General features: G+C 38.1%; 1 protein-coding gene across 3 annotated transcripts in view; it reads left to right on the plus strand.

The window, feature by feature from the left end:
* The window catches only part of VMP1 (vacuole membrane protein 1), a 128,696-nt gene that overhangs the window by 13,833 nt on the left and 90,716 nt on the right, over positions 1-24,147 (plus strand). For 2 of the 3 annotated variants that reach the window (XM_019980793.2, XM_019980794.2), the window contains exons 2-5: positions 2,678-2,779; positions 7,085-7,220; positions 8,361-8,451; positions 9,802-9,912. In XM_019980793.2, coding sequence (XP_019836352.1) covers positions 2,704-2,779; positions 7,085-7,220; positions 8,361-8,451; positions 9,802-9,912 — 414 coding nt within the window. In that variant the 5' untranslated portion in view covers positions 2,678-2,703. Of the gene's footprint in view, positions 1-1,042; positions 1,126-2,677; positions 2,780-7,084; positions 7,221-8,360; positions 8,452-9,801; positions 9,913-24,147 lie in introns of all 3 variants that reach the window. The other variant, XM_019980795.2, reaches the window with a different exon arrangement.

A 24,147-nucleotide genomic window follows, 5' to 3' on the forward strand; every position in this document is an offset into this window, starting at 1 on the left:
AATGGTTGTTCATCTCGAAAATGAATTGCCTGCAGAATTTGACTGAATATGAGTTTGCAGTTTTAAGTCTTTACAGAACTTATTATGTATGAATGACTAGAAGATGGAAAATCTTTAACTTCTTTATTATATGGTTCATTTAAGATATATTCAGTTAATTTTATTAATAAAACCAGAAAGCATGATTTGTGGAATAGATTTGTATTTTTTAAACCTATTGTGATGGTTTGATCATATAGATTTTCACAAATTATCTTCACATTTTTTTGTAATTGCTTGTCTTTTGAAAATATTGTCACAGAAGTATGACTTAAGTTTACAGAATCAAGTTTCAGCTTCTATGACTACTATGAATGTATTGCCCTCTGAGCTCCCATACTTTATCCTGTACTTTCTGTCTCCTTATTGTTGGAGGAGTTTGTAATTTCCTCAGTTCTGTCTTGTCGCAACAAAAATTTGAAGCAACTGGACAGACCAGCATTACAGCCCTTGGACCGACCAGTGTTACAGCTCTTTGTTACAGCTCAGTTTTATTTACAAAGCAAAGGAAAATATATCCTTGAGGCGTGAGGGCATGCCAACCCAAAAGACATGAAGAGAAGAGAGGCCGCAGCCCATTTTTGGGTCCTCTTTTTATATGCTTTTTTCTCCTCCTCCTGGGCCTGCCCTGTGTAAATTGGGCTAGCCTTGGAGTGCTGGTTGTTTTACCTGAGGTCCTCACTCCGGTTTTCCGACCTTTGTTCTACCTAACATTGTCATCATTGTAACTGGTATATATTGAGTGCCTATAAAAGATGAGACAGTATTAGTATTTTATGTATATTATTTTATTTAATCCTCAGAGTACCTTTTGAAGAAACTGATATATAGAGAGATGTAAAAACTTGCCAAAGCTTAAAATAGATACTGGGAAGTTTGGATTTGAATCCAGTTCTGTTAGATTCCAAAACCTGTCTTCTTTCTGCTAAGTTATTTACTGTATATCTATTTCATTGTTTTATGTTATAATTGAAGTCTTGTGTTCATCTGGTTTCCCTGCTAGACTATGACCTGCTGGAGGATAAGGATCTTCTGGTATTCACGTTTGTGTCTTCAGTGGCCATTGCTGACCCCAGAACTTTTATAGTGAGTGTTGGATGAAAGACACTGATGTAACTTATGTGGTAGCCATGAGGCTTGTGCTATGAAGTACTTTCTCTCATACAGACAGTTGCTAGGTTTACTGCTTCATATACCTGCCCTTTTGGTGTATTGCCATTTATGGTTATATGCACACTAGCATGCCCAAACACACTCCTTCATTGTCATCAATTCTGTGGACATGAGAATTTTTGTTCTCCTTTTGTAGATCCAAAGAATCAAGACCTAGAAAAAATGAGACTTAAAATCACGCAACTAGTTAGTAGCAAATCTGGTGTGCAAATCCGGATTTTAGACTCACAGTCCTCTGCTCCAGGCTCTCCATCTGTGCTGAGGGAAACCTGTGCTTTATTTCCTGATATGTTAATTTGTTTATTGAAAAATGAAGGCAACAAAAAAAGGTGTCCAGAAATGGATTGTGTCTAAAAGAAGAAACCCTCTGTTGGAGTAATCAATGTAGGCTTTTTCTTCAGCCTTTATAATCTTACATTTGTTTTCCTTTATGAAGCCTAAAGTATGGTTGGAATTTTAGCCATGGGATAAAATAGTTCTAACTAACAAAGTGTAGGAAGATTGAACCCATGACCACGTCATATTCTCATCAGCTGAGTCTAAATCTAGCAGGACTCACGGCACGTGCAGAGGACTCAGCACTGATGAAGTGATACACATTTTAAGTAGCAAGATGTGCTTTACTGGCACCTGAAAGAGTGATACAGGCACAGGTAATCTTATGTTTTTGTATGGAATAATTACATCAGCACCGTTTATATGTTGTAATTTAGAGAGTTTAAGTAAAAGATTTACATCTATACTTGTAATATAAAGTATAATATGACAAGTCCATTTAAATACTCACCCATTCTTGGCTGCCTCAGGTCTCAGTTGAGGCACACAGGCTCAGTAGTTAGGCAGGGCGTGTGGGGCCTTAGTCCCTGACCAGGGGCCGGAACCATGTCCCCTGCATGGGAAGGCGGGCTCTTAACCACTGCACCACCAGGCAAGTCCTTAAAGAGTACATTTAACTCATCTTAAATGTTTAAAATTTTCACCTTCTATGCCTGTACATTTTTTTTCTTTCAGTAGAATTGCTTGCTAAATATAATGAATCTTGGATCTGTTGTCAACATTTTTAACATGTTTGATAATGTAATCTTTTTTTTTTTTTTTTTAAAGTAATTCCAAAGGACTGAAAGATTGGTAAAATTTGAGTAGATAGTATGTATGGTATTAATGAATCAGAAAGACTTTAGACCTTTTAAGTTATCTGTTTGAAGGTACTAGTATTTTATAACCTTCTGTGGACAAATTGCCCCCAAATTTTAATCTGGAAAAGCACTGGGATAGCTGTTTGGAAAAGGATTGCAACAACATGGCTTTTATATGTTTAATACTTCTACTAGAGAAAATTAAAGTGTCAACACGTTGAGATAGCAGGTGGGGATTCCTACCATGTGGTTTCTGTATTGTTTCATTCAGCCACAGATGAAAGGCAGGAATATGTAACATAGCACTGGATTTTATTTTGTTTTATTAGCTCCTCAAGAGTTATTGATCTATGAAATGGCAGAGAATGGACAAAATTGTGACCAGAGACGTGTAGCAATGAACAAGGAACAATATAATGGAAACTTCACAGGTAAAGGATGGTGGTTTGAAGGGAGAAGATCTGTGGGTTTAAATGATATCCTTTTCATTGGAATAAAATTCAAATATATCTAATATATATTATCTTTTGTTAATAAAATAATATATGGTAATAGAAAATACATCAAATTCTTATAAATCTTGTAAAAGATTATCTTTTTCATCTTCATAGTAAATTAAATTATGGATGTATAAGGGCCTATAAGGTGATTTTTCACAGTGATAGCGGAAGCAGCTTGGCCATAGTCACAGCAGCAGTGTTCTAGACACAAAATTCTTGCTTTTTAATCTTATGGTGTGGTAAATATTTATTGGACTTTGTTTGCCATTCAGTTCTATCATGCTGTTTTGTAACCTTAGAAATAGATTATAAATTTATTTATTATGCTAATTGTAATTTTTGTAATTATCCAAAAAGTCAGAATGTGATTATTGTGTATTTCTTTTTAAATTTTAGTTTGAGACAAATAAATTTTTATTTTAATTGAATTAGGAATTTGTGGTAAATTTCAGTATGCTGCTGCTGCTGCTAAGTCGCTTCAGTCATGTCCAATTCTGTGCTACCCCATAGACGGCAGCCCACCAGCCTCCCCCTCCCTGGGATTCTCCAGGCAAGAACACTGGAGTGGGTTGCCATTTCCTTCTCCAATGCATGAAAGTGAAAAGTGAAAGTGAAGTCACTCTGCCGTGCCTGACTCTTAGCAACTCCATGGGCTGCAGCCTACCAGGCTCCTCCGTCCATGGGATTCTCCAGGCAAGAGTAGGGTGCCATTGCCTTCTCTGAAATTTCAGTATATTTGACTCTTATTTATACATTTACCCTAAAAATTACAGTTACCATTTATATAGACAACATAAGTAAGAACTTTCCTTTATGTGTTTAAAAGAAAGTGAAAGGTTTTCCTTTTCTGTTAATTGTAATGATTTGCTTTTTAACTTGATCATTTGACATCTCAAACACATTGCAAATAATATCAGTACTTCAGCAGGGTTATAATTCTATCATAGAAATCTTCTTCTACTGGAAGGACTGAAAGCTTTCTGAAGTAGTAGTCCCCATCTGTTCATTTTGATCACTACATTGCTCTGCAGAATGTGTTTGCAGCACTTAACTGACTCTTGGGTTACTTTGGTTGTCAATAAATTTTGTATCATTTCACCATGAGTCTCAGGATTCAGAGATAGGCATTGCCTGTATCACAGTCTCGTCCTATTCGGAGCTTTCACATGTCATTTTTTCACTCCTTTCAGCAAGCACATGCATTTGTATATTCTTCTTCTATTGCCTACACCTTTGGAATTTAAAATTAATGTGAGAATGGCACACTTACTGTTCTGTACCATGGTGTGCATTTGTTTGAGATTTTTAACTTGCTATTTTCTAGAGATTGTACATGAAGAACTTATTCTTTTTTCTTTGTGTATTTTGGGCTGCACTAGACTTCGTTGCTGCGTGTGGGCTTACTCTTCATGGCACTGCACAGGCTCCTCATTGCTGTGGTTTCTTGTTGCGGGGCACAGGCTCAATAGTTGTGGCCCACGTGCTTCATTGCTCCACAGCATGTGGGATCTTCCCAGACCATGGCTTGAACCAGAGTCCTCTGCTTTGGCAGGTGGATTCTTATCCACTGAACCACCAGGAAAGTCCCAAGAACTTATTCTTGATTGCGGCTGCTTAGTGTTCTGTTGTTCAGGTATAACATATTTTAATCACTCCTCCATCTTATTAAAGCAAATAACACCGCACTGAATAAACTTGTACAAAAGTCATTTCTCCTTACACCTAATCATTCTCCTAAGTAGAATTATTCAGTGACAGTTCAGTTCAGTTCAGTTGCTCAGTCAAGTCCGACTCCTTGCGACCCCATGGACTGCAGCACGCCAGGCCTCCCTGTCCATCACCAACTCCTGGAGTTTACCCAAACTCATCTCCATTGATTGAGTCAGTGATACCATCCAACCATCTCATCCTCTGTTGTCCCCTTCTCCTCCCGCCTTCAATCTTTCCCAGCATCAGGGCCTTTTCCAGTGAGTCACCTCTTTGCATCAGGTGGCTGAAGTATTGGAGTTTCAGCTTCAACATCAGTCCTTCCAGTGAAGACTCAGGACTGATCTCCTTTGGGATGGACTGGTTGGATCTCCTTGCAGTCCAAGGGACTCTCAAGATTCTTCTCCAAAACCATAGTTCAAAAGCATCAATTCTTCAGTGCTCAGCTTTCTTTATATATAGTCCAACTCTCACATCCATACGTGACTTCTGGAAAAACCATAGCCTTGACTTGACAGACCGTTGTTGGCGAAGTAATGTCAAAGTTGGTCATAACTTTGCTTTTTAATATGCTGTCTAGGTTGCTCATAACTTTGCTTCTAAGGAGCAGCCGTCTTTTAATTTTATGGCTGCGGTCACCATCTGCAGTGATTTTGGAGGCCCCCAAAATAAAGTCTGCCACTGTTTCTACTGTTTCTCCATCTATTTGCCTTGAAGTCATGGGACCAGATGCCATGATCTTAGTTTTCTGAATGTTGAGCTTTAAGCCAACTTTTTCACTCTCCTTTTTCACTTTCATCAAGAGGCTCTTTACTTCTTTGCTTTCTGCCATAAGGGTGGTGTCATCTGCATATCTGAGGTTATTGATACTTCTCCCGGCAATCTTGATTCCAGCTTGTGCTTCATCCACCCTGGCATTTTACATGATGTGTTCTGCATATAAGTTAAATAAGCAGGGTGACAATATACAGCCTTGACGTACTCCTTTTCCTATTTGGAACCAGTCTGTTGTTCCATGTCTAGTTCTAACTGTTGCTTCCTGACCTGCATACAGATTTCTCAAGAGGCAGGTCAGGTGGTCTGGTGTTCCCATCTCTTTGAGAATTTTCCACAGTTTGTTGTGATCCACACAGTCAAAGGCTTTGGCATAGTCAATAAAGCAGAAATAGATGTTTTTCTGAAACTTTCTTGCTTTTTCAATGATCCAGCGGATGTTGGCAGTTTGATCTCTGGTTCCTCTGCCTTTTCTAAAACCAGCTTGAACATCTGGAAGTTTACGATTCATGTATTGTTGAAGCCTCACTTGGAGAATTTTGAGCATTACTTTGCTAGCATGTGAGATGAGTGCAATTGTGCAGTAGTTTGAGCATGCTTTGACATTGCTTTTCTTAGGGATTGGAATGAAAACTGACCTTTTCCAGTCCTGTGGCCACTGCTGAGTTTTCCAAATTTGCTGGCATATTGAGTGCAGCACTTTCACAGCAGCATCTTTCAGGATTTGAAATAGCTCAACTGGAGAGTATATGCATTTATAATTTCAAGAGATGATGCCAAGAGATTTATTATTATTTACAATAATAAGTAACCTTAATTGTACATGTATATACATGTATTAACTCATTTAATCTTTAACAAGACCCTAAAAAGTAACTACTGTTTTTATTTTAGCGAAGAGAAAACTGAGGCACAGAAAGGTTAACTGGCTTTGACCAGTAGGTGGCAGAGCCAGGGTTTGATGTCCCTTCACAAGGTTTTTTTAGAGCAGAACCTGCTGGTCTTCCCTGATATCTCAGATGGTAAAGAATCTGCCTGCAATGCAGGAGACCCGGGTTTAGTCCCTGAGTTGGGAAGATCCCCTGGAGAAGGCAATAACAACCCACTCCAGTATTCTTGCCTGGAGCATTCCATGGACATAAGAGCTTAGCAGGCTATAGTCCATGGGATTGCAGAGAGTCGGAAATGACTAAGTGACTAACACTACTACTACTAGTTGGCCTTCACATTTTGAGCTCTAAATCACTTTGTTCTATGATATGATGCTAAATTGCCCTTCACAGAAAGTGGACTAATTTAGTATTCCAGTAATGTATGGGCTTCCGAGGTGGCTCAGATGGTAAAGTGTCTGCCTGCTATGCTGGAGACCTGGGTTCGATCCCTGGGTTAGGAAAATCCCCTGGAGAAGGAAATGGCAACCCACTCCAGTACTCTTGCCTAGAAAATTCTATGGACGGAGGAGCCTGGTAGGCTACAGTCCATAGGGTCGCAAAGAGTCAGACATGACTGAGGGACTTCACTTTGACTTTCAGTAATGTATAAGAGAAACTTGTGTCCTGACTCTAAAATAATTCCAAAAAGAATGATAAGAGTAGAACAGCAGGACATAGCCTAGACTTGGCACAGTGTGAATCCGGTTGTTTGCTTTTGAGGTTTCTATGCAGTCCTTCAAACATGGGATGGGAAGATAGGTGAGTTTTGAGAGTGACTGGGAAAAGTAGCATCCTGTTTTAACTTCTGCACTAATTTTTTCAGACCCCTCTTCAGTGAATGAAAAGAAGAGGAGGGATCGAGAAGAAAGACAGAATATTGTCCTGTGGAGACAGCCGCTCATTACCTTGCAGTATTTTTCTCTGGAAACCCTAGTAATCTTGAAGGAATGGACCTCAAAGTAAAGAGTCTTCCATTAACTTTTATATAAACTGTTTTTACTAATTCTAGAAGTCTTCAGCAATCTCCTATTCCTGCCACCTGCTCTATCAAAATGGATTAATTAAATTTAGAATGTTATAGGAACATATATATTTTCCTTTTTATATGTAGTTTGAAGAAAAATAGATTAGGGAAACACTGCTATTTGTTCACTGGATTATTACAGTTGACCATTGTCTCCTATTGAATCCTTTAGGCAAAGGAGAACCCTAAAAACGAAAGTTTTTTCTTCTGGCTTTACCTTCAGGAGAAATCAGGCCTGTGTACGATACACTGATTCTTTAGCAGGTCAAGGTTCAGGATACGTGGCACTACTGATAGTTTGAGCCAATGAAAAGGACTCTGCCATGGAAATTGTGTTCTGTCTTTGAATTTAGTACTTGTAAGCCCTGTTTCTGATATCATAAAGAGCAAGTTGAACTTTTAATTGCCTTAATCATTTTATGGTTTACCTTTCCAAGATATCTGTAATAATATCTTACATTTTTATTGTACTTGCGGTTTATAAAGTATTTTGTAACACTTTTTAGTTTATTTGATTCTTCTAGCAATTCTGCGAAGAAGGTAAAATAAATATACGATCATTATGATTTTAAAAACAAGGAACAGAATCAGATTGGTTGAGTGTCTTACTCCAAGTGCAGTACTTTAGAGACTCTGATCCAAGTCCTCTGACTAAAGGCTAAAGCCCTATGCAGTATATACTTGTTCAAATTCATTTCTAGTTGGAGGATAATAGCCTTACAGTGTTGTGTTGGTTTCTGCCATACAGCAGCATGAATCAGCCAGAAGTATACATATATCCTCTTAGTCCTGTCACAATTAGAGGCTGGAGTATATACAAGCAATTTGGGGGTATAGGGAGGGCGGCAGTGGGGTTTCTAGTGAGAAATTAGATTCTGTACCCATGTATCTTGTTTATTCTCTTCTGTACATCAAGAGACTATAGTCTTTAAGAGCAAAAGAGCTCAGTCCACCAAGAACCACTTCTAAACCTGAGCTAAAAAACTTCATTGTTTAAGTGAGAAATGTCTTGAGAGTGATGAATCCTAAAAACGAGACTGTGATGTATCTCATTTTTTTTTGTTTTGTTTTTAAGATTATGGCATCGTCAAAGCATTGTGGTGTCTTTTTTACTGCTGCTTGCTGTGCTTACAGCTACGTATTATGTTGAAGGAGCACATCAACAGGTATGAGGTTCAGTGCTGTTCTTGTTCCTTCCCGAATCCCAGGCAGTTTCAGAATGGAACTGTTTTGGGATTTGTTGTGGGTTTCGTTGATTTTTAAAAAAAACTTATTTTACAAGTGATATCTTAATGTCTTATTTTTAAGGTCAAATATTAAAAATATTCTTACGGTAGTTCATGGCTGCTCAGTATTTGGTATATATCATTCCTTTTTACCTTTAAGGATTTAAATGTAACTTTCCAAGCAGTGTTTAGTCAAAGCAGCATGAATTCCTTAATCACTACCAGAGTCTTCATATTTTCTATACTGTGACCTATCAAAGCTCATATACTCATCCTAGATTGAAAGTTTGGTTTTATATGTATAAAGTGGGGGGAAGTTCGCTTGCCTGTTGTTTATAAGTACAGCATAAATGAAGGGAAAATAGGACATTTTGTTAATAACTTTTGTTAAAATAGCAAAATGTTCATGTATTCTGATAGGAAATAGTTCTAAAAGGGTACCATTTCACATGTTAGAGCAGTTTACCTCTATATTCATCAAAATGCCAATGGTGATTATCTTTGGTAGGGTGGAGATTATGAACGATAGTTGTTTTTTACTTTATATATTTCAACTTGTCTGTAATAAACATATATTGCTTGTAAAATTAGGAAACAATAAATGGCATTAAAAGGAGGGGGGTGAAGCAGTTTGCTTCTAATCAGAGAAGTTTTTATACATATAAATGCAGGTTTTAAATATATTTTAAAGAAATCTGTGTGTGCTATTAAGAGTTCCCAGGGAACCGGCTTGATGGATTTACTGTCCAGTACGAGCATCTAAACTCTGGAAATCTTCCAAGTCTGTATCCCAGTGGGCTGCAGTTTGCTTTTGCTTATTAAGCATCTTGGTCTTAAATATATAAAAATAATTTTATGTACATTTTTTACTAGAATTCACAAGAATATGTTCTAGTTCCAAATATTATATAAATAACCACCCATCTCTTACAACTGTATATATATTATCATGCTTTTTTAAACAAAATTTGTGAAACTTTTAAGTGTCTTAAAAATTTTTATTCTCATAGTTATCAGTAATTTGCATATTTCCTACAAATGTCATTATAATAGTAGGAGTTTTAAAACATTAGTAATGAGCTTTATTCCAGTCACATGATTTTTTTTTTTTTTTGGTCATCTCTGCTACCACATGTTAGAGGAATTAGGTCTCTTTAAGGAGCCTTGAATCTTAATACTTTCTATTAGAAACTTAGTGTTTTTCTTTTTTTTTAATTGTAGTTGATAAATACATTTCTGCTTAAGAATTCTGATTTTGTTTTTTATCACCTTATCTCTTTTGTTTTTCAGTATGTGCAACGTATAGAGAAACAGTTTCTTTTGTATGCCTACTGGATAGGCTTAGGAATTTTGTCTTCTGTTGGGCTTGGAACAGGGCTGCACACCTTTCTGCTTTATCTGGTAAGATTAACTTCTAATAATCAAGGTTGAAAGAGATTATGTTTTAATTTGTCCTTATACTTCAAAAGTTAAAGTTCTAATGTTTTTATTTGACTATCTTTGTGTTTTATATGTATTCTAATCCTCCAGTACTCTGTTTTGGTTTTCCTTTTGAATTGAGAATTTAAAAAGAGAAGGGAGGGGAAAAGCCTTAGGCAAATGAGATTGTTTACTTATATTAATTCAGCCAGGAAACGTTTTTTCTGTTGAGATTTCGGAACAGTGGTTCTCTTGCTTATGCAGTTACATTGTAATAGTTGAAGTTATTCAGTTGTACGAAATTCCGCGTACAGGTTGGAATTGACTTGGACAGTAACTTTCTCTGTTAATAGCCAGTGAGAAATGGGGTCTCCCTCACATCCTCAGATAACCGTGTGCACAACAGGATGGTTACTCTGGTATTCTTACTGACTGCGGCTCATGAAGTGTGATGTGTGCAGAACTGATGCTTTCTTAAACTCTTTTAAATCAAAATATAAAATGTACCCTTCCTAAAAAATACATATTTTTTTTACTTAGTTTAAATTAGAGAAATGAAAGAGAGGTTTTTGCTTTGGACACTGGCAAATGTAATGAAATAATGACAGAGCTAGGACTGGGGGGTGACAAGCGTGACATCGAGGGCACAGAATTTATATACTTTTAGGGTCATAGAAATGTGGGTGGGGCTCATGAGTGAAGACCTCATTAAATTTGTACCCTGGATGTCTCTCTTGTTTCACTCTCTTCCTGTCTCTGAATAATATATTGAAAACAATTTCATATTTGAAAACAGCTTGCTCTTGATGGAGAAAACAGGTGAAAATTTGTCATAGCAGTACTGATGGCTGAATAGAGTTCAGCAGTGCAAACACTTCCAATCTCTATGCTTCAATGAATTCATTTCTGAAGCAGGTATGATAAATATTAGGAAATGAGTATTCAGAAGGCTGCTTAACCAATGATCTGAAGAATAAGGATTAATCTATAATACATAAGTTCTGTGAGTTTATGGGAATTTTAAAACATGGAATTTTAGAATTCTGTTCATGACTGCTCGTTGATTTTAACCCAGATAGAAACATAAATCCTAGATAAGTGATCCTATCAGTGTTTCTTTAATTATTCTAGAAATATAATGCTATACTAGAGGTTGTGGCAGAGGAGGAAAGAAGAAAATACCAGTTCCCTTTCTGTTCTTTCCTAGACCTGTCCTCTTAGATTCCTTGGTAAGATCAGATTAAGGAACTCATTAGTAGCATTTGATTAATTTGGAAGTATTTAAAAAGCAACCCAGCTAGCAGATTCTACTGAATCTTTAAAGGGATTCTAATGAACCTTATAAATCCTATAATAAGAATAAGAAAAATTTGAAACTTAGAAGTTTCACATTTTCTGTTTCTTTTTATATCCTTGAGAAACTTGTATAAAATGTCATTTATAAACTGTGTTGTTGTGAAAACATTATTATTTTAGTTCCATTGATTCATGTAACCAGTAAAGGATTTAAAACATACAAGTAAGCATTTATTACAAAATGTATTTCAGTGAAAAGTCAAATCTTTGTTTCGTAAACTAAGTAGTTATTTCTGCCCTTGATCAGAGTGCAGGGTTAAGGGAATGTGGTTAGATTTTTCACAAGTTTAGAAGGAATTCTTCAAAAACTATTTAAAGGAAAGTATCACTCTCTCATTACTAGTTAAGCAAATGTGGAGATAAAGTCAAGGAACATCTGAAACTGTTGCATTATACATAAAAACCATATAAAACATTGTGGCGTTATCATTGCTGGTGATAAACTGGCATCCAGATGGATCAGACCATGTTTTTCAGCATTAGATTAATTTGATTGCACACCAGGCTTCCCTTTCTTCATTATCTCCCAGAGTTTGCTCAGACTCATGTCCATTAAGTTAGTGATGCCATCCAACTATCTCCATCCTCTGTCACCCCCTTCTCCTCCTGCCCTCAGTCTTTCACAGCATCAGGGTCTTTTCCCATGAGAAAGCTCTTCACATCATGTGGCTGAAGTATTGAAACTTCAGCTTAAGTATTAGTTGTTCCAGTGAATAATCAGGGTTTATTTCCCTTAGGATTGAGTGGTTGGATCTCTTTGCAGTCCAAGGGACTCTCAAGAGTCTTGGTCCAACACCATAGTCCAAAAGCATCAGTTCTTCAGTGCTCAGCCTTCTTTATGGTCCAACTCACATCCATCCATGACTACTGGAAAAACCATAGCTTTGACTATACGGAGCTTTGTTGGCAAAGTGATGTCTCTGCTTTTTAATACGCTGTCTAGGTTTGTCATAGCTTTTCTTACAAGGAGCAAGTGTCTTTTAATTTCATGGCTGCAGTCACTGTCCACAGTGATTTTGGAGCCCAAGTAAAAAAAGTCTGTCACTGTTTCCATTGTTTCCCCGTCTGTTTGCCATGAAGTGATGGGACTGGATGCCATGATCTTCATTTTTTGAAAGCTGAGTTTTAAGCCAGAGTCTTCAGTCTCCTCTTTCACTTTCACCAAGGCCTCTTTAGTTCTTCTACGCTTTATGCTATTAGGGTGGGGTTGTCTGCATATATGACGTTGATATTTCTCCCAGCAATCTTGATTCCAGCTTGTGCTTCATCCAGCCTGGAGTTTCTCATGATGTACTCTGCATAGAAGTAAAATTAAGTAGGGTGACAATATACAGCCTTGTTCCAGTTCTGAACCAGTCCATTGTTCTGTGTACAGTTCTGTTACTTCTTGACCTGCATACAGGTTTCTCAGGAAGCAGATACGGTTGGCTGGTATTCCCATCTCTAAGAATTTTCCACAGTTTGTTATGATCCACACAGTTAAGGCTTTGGCTGTGATCCACACAATCAAAGGCTTTAGTGTAATCAATGAAGCAGAAGTAGATGTTATTCTGGAATTCCTTTGCTTTTTATATGATCCAGCAGATGTTGGCAATTGGATCCCTGGCCTCTCTGCCTTTCCTAAATATAGCTTCTACATCTGGAAGTTCTTGGTTCATGTACTGTTGAAGCCTAGCTTGAAAAATTTTGAGCATTACCTTGCTAGCATGTGAAATGAGCAGTTATGTGGTAGTTTGAACATTCTTTGGCATTGCCTTTCTTTGGGATTGGAATGAAAACTGACCTTTTCCAGTCCTGTGGCCACTGCTGAGTTTTCCAAATTTGCTGGCGTATTGAGTGCAACACTTCAACAACATTATCTTTTAGGATTTTGAATAGCTCAGCTGGAATTCCATCATTTCCACTAGCTTTGTTCATAGTAAAGCTTCCTAAGTTCCACTTCACTTCACACTCCAGGATATCTGGAGTGACCCTCCATCATGGTTAATCTTGGTCATTAAGACCGTTTTTGTACAGTTGAGGAACCAATATTGATGCATTACTAACTAAAGCAAATTCTTTATATTAGAGTTCATTCTGTGTTTTGTATAGTTTTATAGGTTTTGGCAAGAGCTTAATGTTATACATTCTTCATTAGAGGATCACAGAATAGTTTCACTCTCCTAAAAATACCCTGTGCTATACCTGTTTATTCTTACCCTTCTCATTCTCCCTACTCACGGACCCTAAGAAAACACTAATCTTTTACTCTCTCTGTAGGTTCTGATTTTGTTCATATAGTTGGGATTATACAGTATGAGTTTTTTTCTGCTTTCACTTAGCAATATGGATATAAAGTTCCTCCATTGTCTTCATGGCTTGATACCTCAGTTCTTTATTTTGGGGGGGGCCGTGCCCCACTTCATGTGGGATCTTAATTCCCCAACCGAGGATCAAACCCACACCCACTGCATTGGAAGCACAAAGTCCCCTGGATCACCGGGAAGTGCCAATATCTCATTTTTTAAATTCCCAAATAATATTCCATTTCCTGGATGTACCACCACAATTGGTTTATCCATTCATGTATTGAAGATCATCATGGTTATTTCTAGGTTATAGCAATTATGAATAAAGCTGCTATAAATACTCATGTGCAGGGTTTTGGATATATATATATAAGAATTCAGCTCATTTGGGTAAATACCTAGGGACATGATCTGTAGATCATGTATATTAATTGATGATACATAGGAAAGTAATCAACTTTTGAATATTAACCTTGTATTCTGCAACGTAAATAGTTTCAGGACTTTGTTGTTGATTCTTTAGGATTTTCTGTGTAAGATAATCATGTCATCTGCAAATAGTTTTGTTTTTTCGTTCTCAATCTGTGTACCCTTTCATTTTCGCCCCTTGTCTTTTATTGCATTAGCTCCGTCTGATGTTGAATCGGAGTGGTGACAGGGAAATCCCCTTGTTTCCAACCTTGGTGAGGAAGCCTCTAGTTTCTCACCATGAAGCTACATATCATGTTAGCTACAGGTTTTTGTAGGTGTTCCTTATCAAGTAGATGAAACTTACTTCTGTTCCTAGTTTGTTGTGAGTTGTGTGTGTGTTTGAGAGGGTTTTTGTTGTTTTTTTTTTTTAAATCATGAATCAGTGAGGATTTGGTCAGAAGAACACTTTTTTAGATAGTCGTGATCAAAAATGGACGAAAGGTCAATATAGCAAACAAATTCAGAATGAGAAGTCTTGAAGAACAATATATTAATGTTAAAAATAAAGAGATACCCAGAATATACCATTTCCATTTGACCAGATTATCTTTAGTTCTTAAATTTGTTAGTTCTTAAACACAGAATTCCTTCCAGAATTCCTTAGGTATAATAGGGAAAATGAAGAAAAACAAGTATTTGGAAAAAATACTTTTCCGAGAAGTCAAGCAAAAGGAAGATAAAAGATATCACTGGTTTTGTTTATTTTTAATTACCTGATTGGGATGAAAGTCAGATCCCAAGAAGTTAACTACAGCTGTTTCTACTACTACTACCAAAAATGGCAAGCATTGCCGTCATTATTGTCAGAGTAATACTAAGTGAAGTCAATTCTGTTGTTTTTTACCCGTATTTGGTATTCATTTTTGTGAGGAGGTGTTGCATCCTCATCCTGTTGAACTCCAGCCAGGTGATTTGCCTTCCTCAGAGAAATGTGAGCATAACTGGTAGATCTTGCTTCCTGATGGAAGCTTCAAGGTTTGTCATGCTGTGTTTCACCTGGAGCCCGAGTCTCTGACTACGGGGAGCAGATTCACCTTGCTTGCCTCTGATGGATATGTAGAGTAAGGGAGATAGAAACGTAGTTGTCTTAAGCTACCGAGATTGGGGGCTATTTGCTATTTTAACCTATCCTGACCAATAGACTAACATTTATTGAATGTTTACCACATGCTAGACTCTGTGCTCAGCTCTTTACCTGAATTATTTCATGTAGTCCTTCCAAGAGCCACTTTAGTTCAGTTCAGTCGCTCAGTCGTGTCCAACTCCTTGCGACCCCATGAATCGCAGCACGCCAGGCCTCCCTGTCCATCACCAACTCCCGGAGTTCACTCAGACTCACATCCATTGAGTCAGTGATGCCATCCAGCCATCTCATCCTCTGTTGTCCCCTTCTCCTCCTGCCGCCAATCCCTCCCAGCATCAGACTCTTTTCCAATGAGTCAACTCTTCTCATGAGGTGGCCAAAGTATTGGAGTTTCAGCTTTAGCATCATTCCTTCCAAAGAAATCCCAGGGCTGCTCTCCTTCAGAATGGACTGGGTGGATCTCCTTGCAGTCCAAGGGACTCTCAAGAGTCTTCTCCAACACCACAGTTCAAAAGCATCAATTCTTCGGTGCTCAGCCTTCTTCACAGTCCAACTCTCACATCCATACCTGATCACTGGAAAAACCATAGCCTTGACTAGACGGACCTTTGTTGGCAAAGTAATGTCTCTGCTTTTCAATATGCTGTCTAGGTTGCTCATAACTTTACTTCCAAGGAGTAAGCGTCTTTTAATTTCATGGCTGCAACCACCATCTGCAGTGATTTTGGAGCCCAAAAAAGTAAAGTCTGACACTGTTTCCACTGTTTTCCCGTCTATTTCCCATGAAGTGATGGGACCAGATGCCATTATCTTCATTTTCCGAATGTTGAGTTTTAAGCCAACTTTTTCACTCTCCACTTTCACTTTCATCAAGAGGCTTTTTAGTTCCACTTCACTTTCTGCCATAAGGGTGGTGTCATCTGCATATCTGAGGTTATTGATATTTCTCCTGGCAGTCTTGATTCCAGCTTCTGCTTCTTCCAGCCCAGCATTTCTCATAATGTACTCTGCATAGAAGTTAAATAAGCAGGGTGACAATATACAGCCTTGACGGACTCCTTTTCCTATTTGGAACCAGTCTGTTGTTCCACATACAGTTCTAACTGTTGCTTCCTGACCTACATACAAATTTCTTAAGAGGCAGGTTGGGTCGTCTGGTATTCCCATCTCTTTCAGGATTTTCCACAGTTTATTGTGAACCACACAGTCAAAGGCTTTGGCATAGTCAATAAAGCAGAAATAGATGTTTTTCTGGAACTTTCTTGTTTTTTCGATGATCCAGCGGATGTTGGCAATTTGATCTCTGGTTCCTCTTCCTTTTCTAAAACCAGCTTGAACATCAGGAAGTTCACGGTTCACATATTGCTGAAGACTGGCTTGGAGAATTTGGAGCGTTACTTTACTAGCGTGTGAGATGAGTACAATTGTGCGGTAGTTTGAGCATTCTTTGGCATTGCCTTTCTTTGGGATTGGAATGAAAATTAACCTTTTCCAGTCCTGTGGCCACTGCTGAGTTTTCCAAATTTGCTGGCATATTGAGTGCAGCACTTTGACAGCATCATTTTTGAGGATTTGAAATAGCTCAACTGGAATTCCATCACCTCCACTAGCTTTGTTCGTAGTGATGCTTTCTAAGGCCCACTTGACTTCACATTCCAGGATGTCTGGCTCTAGGTCAGTGATCACACCATCATGATTATCTAGGTCGTGAAGATCTTTTTTGTACAGTTCTTCTGTGTATTCTGCCATCTCTTCTTAATATTTTCTGCTTCTGTTAGGTCCATACCATTTCTGTCCTTTATCGAGCCCATCTTTGCATGAAATGTTCCTTTTGTATCTCTGATTTTCTTGAAGAGCTCTCTAGTCTTTCCCATTCTGTTGTTTTCCTCTACTTCTTTGCATTGATCCAAGAGCCAAGATAGTCAATAAACAATAGTGTAGGAAATGTGTAGTAAAAAAATGTCATCAGTAAGTACAGACTATGCGTTTGTGAACTTTGGCAGTTATGGAGAAAAATGGCCAGGAAATTAGAGACAAAGCAGTATGAAATAAAAGTTTAAGGATTTGATCTCTTATTATTTAAAAAGCTATTCAAAATAATCTGTGATTAGATTTTTAATGTTTTCTTGGTGGTAGTGGTTGACATAGTTTTTTCCTTATAGATCATCATTCCTTTTGTTTTATATCTGTGAAATGTGATTGTATCTGGAAAGTCCTAATTACATCTTTCATTTATTAGCCTTCACATAATCCTCACTTAAGGAGGTGTGATGTTAACGTTCTCATGCCATACATTTTTATTCTGATGAAATAGGCAGCCCTTTCCATATACCCATATAACTCTCTAGTCAAGAAAACAATTGACTATATTAGGAGAGAAATTTGGTCAGAAATATGATCCTTCTTTTGACAACAGTTTACAGCAAGGGACTTCCCTGGCGGTCTAGTGGTTAAGGCTCTGTCCTCCCAGTGCAGGGGGTATGGGTTCAGTCCTTAGGGACCTAAGATCCCACATGCTTCTTAGCCAAAAAGGGAAACATAAAACAGAAACAATATGGTAACAAATTCAATAGATTTTAAAAACGGTCCACATGTAAAACTTAAAGAAGATAATAATTTATAGTAAAATAAGTGAAAAAGAAACTGAGTTTAACAAAGAGAAAAAATTTAGTCATTCTTGATCATGGTTCTCTTTACTGGAAATTATGATTTTAAAGTGAAATAGGAAAATTTTTCCCACATAGACAAAATTTGTCAATTACGTTCTTCCCGGTATGGAAGTTACCTCTTTTGGAAGTAATCATTTAGGTAATTATAACTCACTGTTTAACTAAATGGTGATCTAAAAATGTACCCTATTTCCCAAAATATTGTTTACCTACATATCTGCCTTTAAAATGGAAAAGTTTTCTTGATTTTTAAGTTTCAGTTCAGTTTAGTCACTCAGTCCTGTCCGACTCTTTGCGACCTCATGAATCGTAGCATGCCAGGCCTCCCTGTTCATCATCAACTCCCGGAGTTTACCCAAACGCATGTCCATCGAGTCAGTGATGCCATCTAGCCATCTCATCCTCTGTCGTCCCCTTCTCCTCCTTCCCCTAATCCCTCCCAGCATCAGGGTCTTTTCCAGTGAGTCAACTCTTCCCGTTAGGTGGCCAAAGTATTGGAGTTTCAGCTTCAGCATCAGTCCTTCCAATGAACACCCAGGACTGATCTCCTTTAGGATGGACTGGTTCGATCTCCTTGCAGTCCAAGGGACTCTCAAGAGTCTTCTTCAACACCACAGTTCAAAAGCATCAGTTCTTCGGTGCTCACCTTTCTTCACAGCCCAACTCTCACATCCATACATGACCACAGGAAAATCCATAGCCTTGACTAGACGAACCTTTGTTGGCAAAGTAATGTCTCTGCTTTTCAATATGCTATCTTGGTTGGTCATAACTTTCCTTCCAAGGAGTAAGCGTCTTTTAATTTCATGGCTGCAGTCACCATCTGCAGTGATTTTGGAGCCCCCCAAAATAAAATCTGATACTGTTTCCACCGTTTCCCCATCTATTTGCCATGAAGTGATGGCACCAGATGCCATGATCTTAAGTTTTGTGAATGTTGAGCTTTAAGCCAACTTTTTCACTCTCCTCTTTGACTTTCATCAAGAGGCTCTTTAGTTGCTCTTCACTTTCTGCCATAAGGGTGATGTCATCTGCATATCTGAGGTTATTGATATTTCTCCTGGCAATCTTGATTCCAGCTTCTGCTTCTTCCAGCCTAGCATTTCTCATGAGGTATTCTGCATATAAGTTATAAGCAGGGTGACAGTATACAGCCATGACGTACTTCTTTTCCTATTTGGAACCAGTCTATTGTTCCGTGTCCAGTTCTAACTGTTGCTTCCTGACCTGCATACAGATTTCTCAAGAGGCAGGTCAGGTGGTCTGGTGTTCCCATCTCTTTGAGAATTTTCCACAGTTTGTTGTGATCCACACAGTCAAAGGCTTTGGCATAGTCAGTAAAGCAGAAATAGATGTTTTTCTGGAACTTTCTTGCTTTTTCGATGATCCAGCGGATGTTGGCAATTTGGTCTCTGGTTCCTCTGCCTTTTCTAAAACCAGCTTGAACATCAGGAATTTCACGGTTCACATATTGCTGAAGCCTGGCTTGGAGAATTTTGAGCATTACTTATTAGAGTGTGAGATGAGTGCAATTGTGCAGTGGTTTGAGCATTCTTTGGCATTGCCTTTCTTTGGGATTGGAATGAAAACTGACCTTTTCCAGTCCTGTGGCCACTGCTGAGTTTTCCAAATTTGCTGGCATATTGAGTGCAGCACTTTCACAGCATCATCTTTCAGGATGTGAAATAGCTCCACTGGAATTCCATCACCTCCACTAGCTTTGTTCGTAGTGATGCTTTCTAAGTCCCACTTGACTTCACATTCCAGGATGTCTGGCTCTATCACACCATCGTGATTATCTGGGTCATGAAGATCTTTTTTGTACAGTTCTGTATATTCTTGCCACTTCTTCTTAGTATCTTCTGCTTCTGTTAGGTCCATACCATTTCTGTCCTGTATCGAGCCCATCTTTGCATGAAATGTTCCCTTGGTGTCTCTAATTTTCTTGAAGAGATCTCTAGTCTTTCCCATTCTGTTGTTTTCCTCTATTTCTTTGCATTTATCAGTGAGGAAGGCTTTCTTATCTCTTCTTGCTGTTCTTTGGAACTCTGCACTCAGAAGCTTATATCTTTCCTTTTCTCCTTTGCTTTTCACTTCTCTTCTTTTCACAGCTATTTGTAAGGCCTCCCCAGACAACCATTTTGCTTTTTTGCATTTCTTTTCCATGGGGATGGTCTTGATCCCTGTCTCCTGTACAGTGTCACGAACCTCTGTCCATAGTTGATTAGGCACTCTGTCTATCAGATCTAGTCCCTTAAGTCTATTTCTCACTTCCACTGTATAATCATAAGGGATTTGATTTAGGTCATACCTGAATGGTCTAATAGTTTTCCCTACTTTCTTCGATTTAAGTCTGAATTTAGCAATAAGGAGTTCATGATCTGAGCCACAGTCAGCTCCTGGTCTTGTTTTTGCTGACTGTATAGAGCTTCTCCAACTTTGGCTGCAAAGAATATAATCAATCTGATATCGGTGTTGACCACCTGGTGATGTCCATGTATAGAGTCTTCTCTTGTGTTGTTGGAAGAGGGTGTTTGCTATGACCAGTGCGTTCTCTTGGCAAAACTCTTATTAGCCTTTGCCCTGCTTCATTCCGTATTCCAAGGCTAAATTTGCCTGTTACTCCAGGCATTTCTTGACTTCCTACTTTTGCATTCCAGTCCCCTGTAATGAAAAGGACATCTTTTTTGGGTGTTAGTTCTAAAAGGTCTTGTAGGTCTTCATAGAACTGTTCAGCTTCTTAGCGTTACTGGTTGGGGCATAAGGGGCTTGGATTACCGTTGGGGCATAGGCTTGGATTTTTAAGTTTATCATTCAGCAATTTCATTTATAATTTTTAGTTACAATTGAAAGCTATAACTTAATTCAGATGTCCTAGAAATTCTCATCATTTCTCTAAACATTAGACGTAAGACTAGTTGCTTGATTAAATTTAAATGTTAAAATTAATGAAAATCAACCAGGAAAAATGACTTGTTTGGTCTCCTGTCAAATTTTGTAAATTGATTTGGAAGAAGTAGAAATCTTGAGGTTTGCTGAGAACAGGTATGTAACCACAAAGGAAAAGTTAGATACTGTTTATGCAGAAATAGTGATTGTTAAACAGAGAGAAAGAGATTGAAGGGAAAATGAATAGAGTCCTTCTCAAGGCTCATGTGGAAGTTGTTTGGGCCTCTAGGTTAGTTGAGGGGCTTCCCAGGTGGCACTCACATTAAAGAATACATCTGCCTGTGCAGGAGATGTAAGCTTGTGGGTTCGATTCCTGGGTCGGGAAGATCCCCTGGAGGAAGGCATAGAAACCTACTCCAGTAATCTTGCCTGGAAAATCCTATGGAAAATCCCAGTGGAGCCTGGCGGGCTACGGTCCACAGGGTTGCAAAGAGTCAGACACAGCTGAAACAACTTAGCATGGCACAGCTCGGCTAGGTTAGTTGGTTCGTTCCATTAAATCTAATAGCCAACAAATGGGCTTCAGGAGGTCTTTTAATTTCCTGAACACTATACTTGTTACATATCTTCACAACTGTGCATCTTTCTGGGAGAAAGGACCTATAGTGTTAGATTCTCCAGACTCTGTAACCCATGCAAGGTTAAGAACCACTCTTGTAGGACTTTTTTCCTACGTATGGCTATATTAGTTTGCCACTAGATGGCGTTGCTAATACAACCAATATACTATCCTGTGTTTGCAGGTTCTACTCTGGGTAAATATGAAACCCTCAAATAGATTAGAGGCATATTCTGTTTTTCTCTGTATTTATGGCTGCATAATACCAGTTAATGCATGTGAATGAAAATAAGTTTTCTTAATAATTTTACACATTCATTAATTAGTTAAGCAGTTATTCGTTAGACTTTCTGTTCATTGTCATACATGTTTACATGCAGAACATACTCCCGTGGCATGCCCAGTTTCAGGTACAACGCCTTAATTCTCTTTCTTTATTATTTAAAAATATGCAAGTCCTGAAGGGTGATTTTGTTATAGGACTAACATAGTCCTATCATGGGAGGTAAGTCATAGGGCATAGTTAGAGCTGGGTTTCAACACATGGTCCAGTATTACTAACTCTGTGATATTTCACAAATATCTTAACTTTTTAAGCCTCAGTTTATTCAACTGTAAATGGGAGTGATAATAATAGTACCTATCTCATAAGGCTGTTTGGAGGAGTAAATGAAATAAGACACGTATACTTTTCAGTTCAGTGGCTAGTATATATACGGTGCTCAGTGAATGTTAAGTGACCATCATCATCATTATTATTATTATCATTAGTCATACTCTGTTTTTATTTTTAAAACACTCCTTTTCAGACATGCTTTGGAACTGGTCAGGTATATGCCCTGATAAACCTGCGGGCTTGACTTTGGAGCCCTGAGAGGCCACAGTTTAAATGTCAGGATGAATGTCATACAAATCAGCCCATACAGAGGCTGAAGCTCAGCTGGAAATTTTAAGTCTGGAGGAAAATAAAGTCATCCTAGGTGTCACATTATATTAAAAAAAATAATAAGTCAGACACTCAATCCAAAGTAATCAGATATCTGAGGAAACAATATAATTTGGTCAAAACAAGAAATAATAGAAATAGATCCACAGGGTATCTATTTAATAAAGTTAGTAGGCGTGTACCTTAATCCCAAATCAATATGTTTCAAAGAAGTAAAAAACAAGTTAGAATATTTTACCAGAGGTTGAAAACTTTAACGGAGAGCAAGTGGAAATTTTGAATTAAAAGAATAGTATTTGAAATTAAGAACTCAGTTAATGGACTTCAACAGACCACAGCTAAGACAGGATTAATTGACCAGAGAAAAGTATCTAGAACAAAAAAGGAGAGATGGAGGGAAAAAACATACTGTCTTCACAGGAACTTCAGTAAGACTGATTTGTCGTAGCTTTTGTTGAAAAAAATCAGCTGACAGTGGGCAGTCTTTAGATGGCTAAAAGAAAATAACTGCCAGCAGATGATACTCGAAAGTGACCTGTGAACAGTATTAAATAAAAATATTTTCAGAAAAACAGAAACAGTTTGCCGCTAGCAAATATGCTGTAAAGGAAATAGTAAAAAAGTGTTCTTTGAATGAATGGAAGGAAAGTAATTCTGCATTAAAGCACAGAGTTTCAGGCATGAATAAAGATTAAGAAAAGAGTGTATATATGTACACATATATACATATATATACACATATATATATACACACAAACAAGTAGGTGCTCATGCTCAGTCACTAAGTCGTGTCCAACTCTTTACGATCCCATGGACTGTAGCTTGCCAGGCCTCCCTGTCCACGGGATTTCCCAGGCAAGAATACTTGAGTAGGTTGCCATTTCCTTCTCCAGGGGCTCTTCCTGACCCAGTGATTGAACCTGCTACCTGTGCCTGAAATAATTCATTAAATGCTTGCATTATGCCTTTTTTTCATCTGCTTTTTTGTTTTAGAATTTTATAGTCATTTTGCATAAGTCCACCTGTAGTAGATGACTATTTCATGAACTTGATGTCTGTTTCATGAGCTGGTTTTGCCTGGCAAGTAGCGCAAGTTTACTGATTTCATTCATTTACTTTCCTCATATTTTTAATAAGTAACGTGTGTGTGTGTGTGCACATGTGTACACATGCACAGCTCAGACACTCGGTCATGCCTGACTCTTTGTGACCCCGTGGGCTGTAGCTCACCAGGCTCCTTTGTCTATGGCATTTTCCAGGCAAGAATACTGGAGTGGGTTGCCATTTCCAGCTCCAGGGAATCTTCCTGACCCAGGAACTGAACCTGCATCTTGGGTCTGCTTCATATCTTTACAACTAGCACCACCTGGGAAGCCCCTTTTATAAGTAGATCAGAAGTCAGAAGAGCTTCTGTGGTGGGTAGATTTTTCTAAGATCACATCTTCCAAGCCCTCTTCTCTTAGATACTAATTTCCAGAAATCCATTAACAAATTTATTTTAGTCTTAGTATGTATGTAGCAGATTTCCTTTCAGGTGATTCAGAACTTGAGTGCTTATTTACTAGTGGAAATAATGCCCAGAGTAAAAGCAGCTTAATAAAGAGAAGGTGACTGCTGTTAACTACTTTGATGTATCTCTGTGTGTGAATGTGTCAGAATTTTCACCTCAATAATGGTTTGGCCCAAGGGATGATGACAGCCCAGGGGCAGCACTTTTGCTGTAAAGGGGCCAAATAGTAAATGTTTTAGGCTTTGTGGGCCGTGCAATCCCTTTTGTAATTCCTCTGATCTGTCATTGTAACAAGAAAGCACCCAGGAACAGTATATAGGAATGAATGTGACTGTTTTCCAGTCAGTCTTCATTCAAAAAAAACAAATAGCAGACTGGGTTTAAT

This window comes from Bos indicus, chromosome 19, assembly GCF_029378745.1.
Source record: "Bos indicus isolate NIAB-ARS_2022 breed Sahiwal x Tharparkar chromosome 19, NIAB-ARS_B.indTharparkar_mat_pri_1.0, whole genome shotgun sequence".
Classification (NCBI taxonomy): domain Eukaryota; kingdom Metazoa; phylum Chordata; class Mammalia; order Artiodactyla; family Bovidae; genus Bos; species Bos indicus.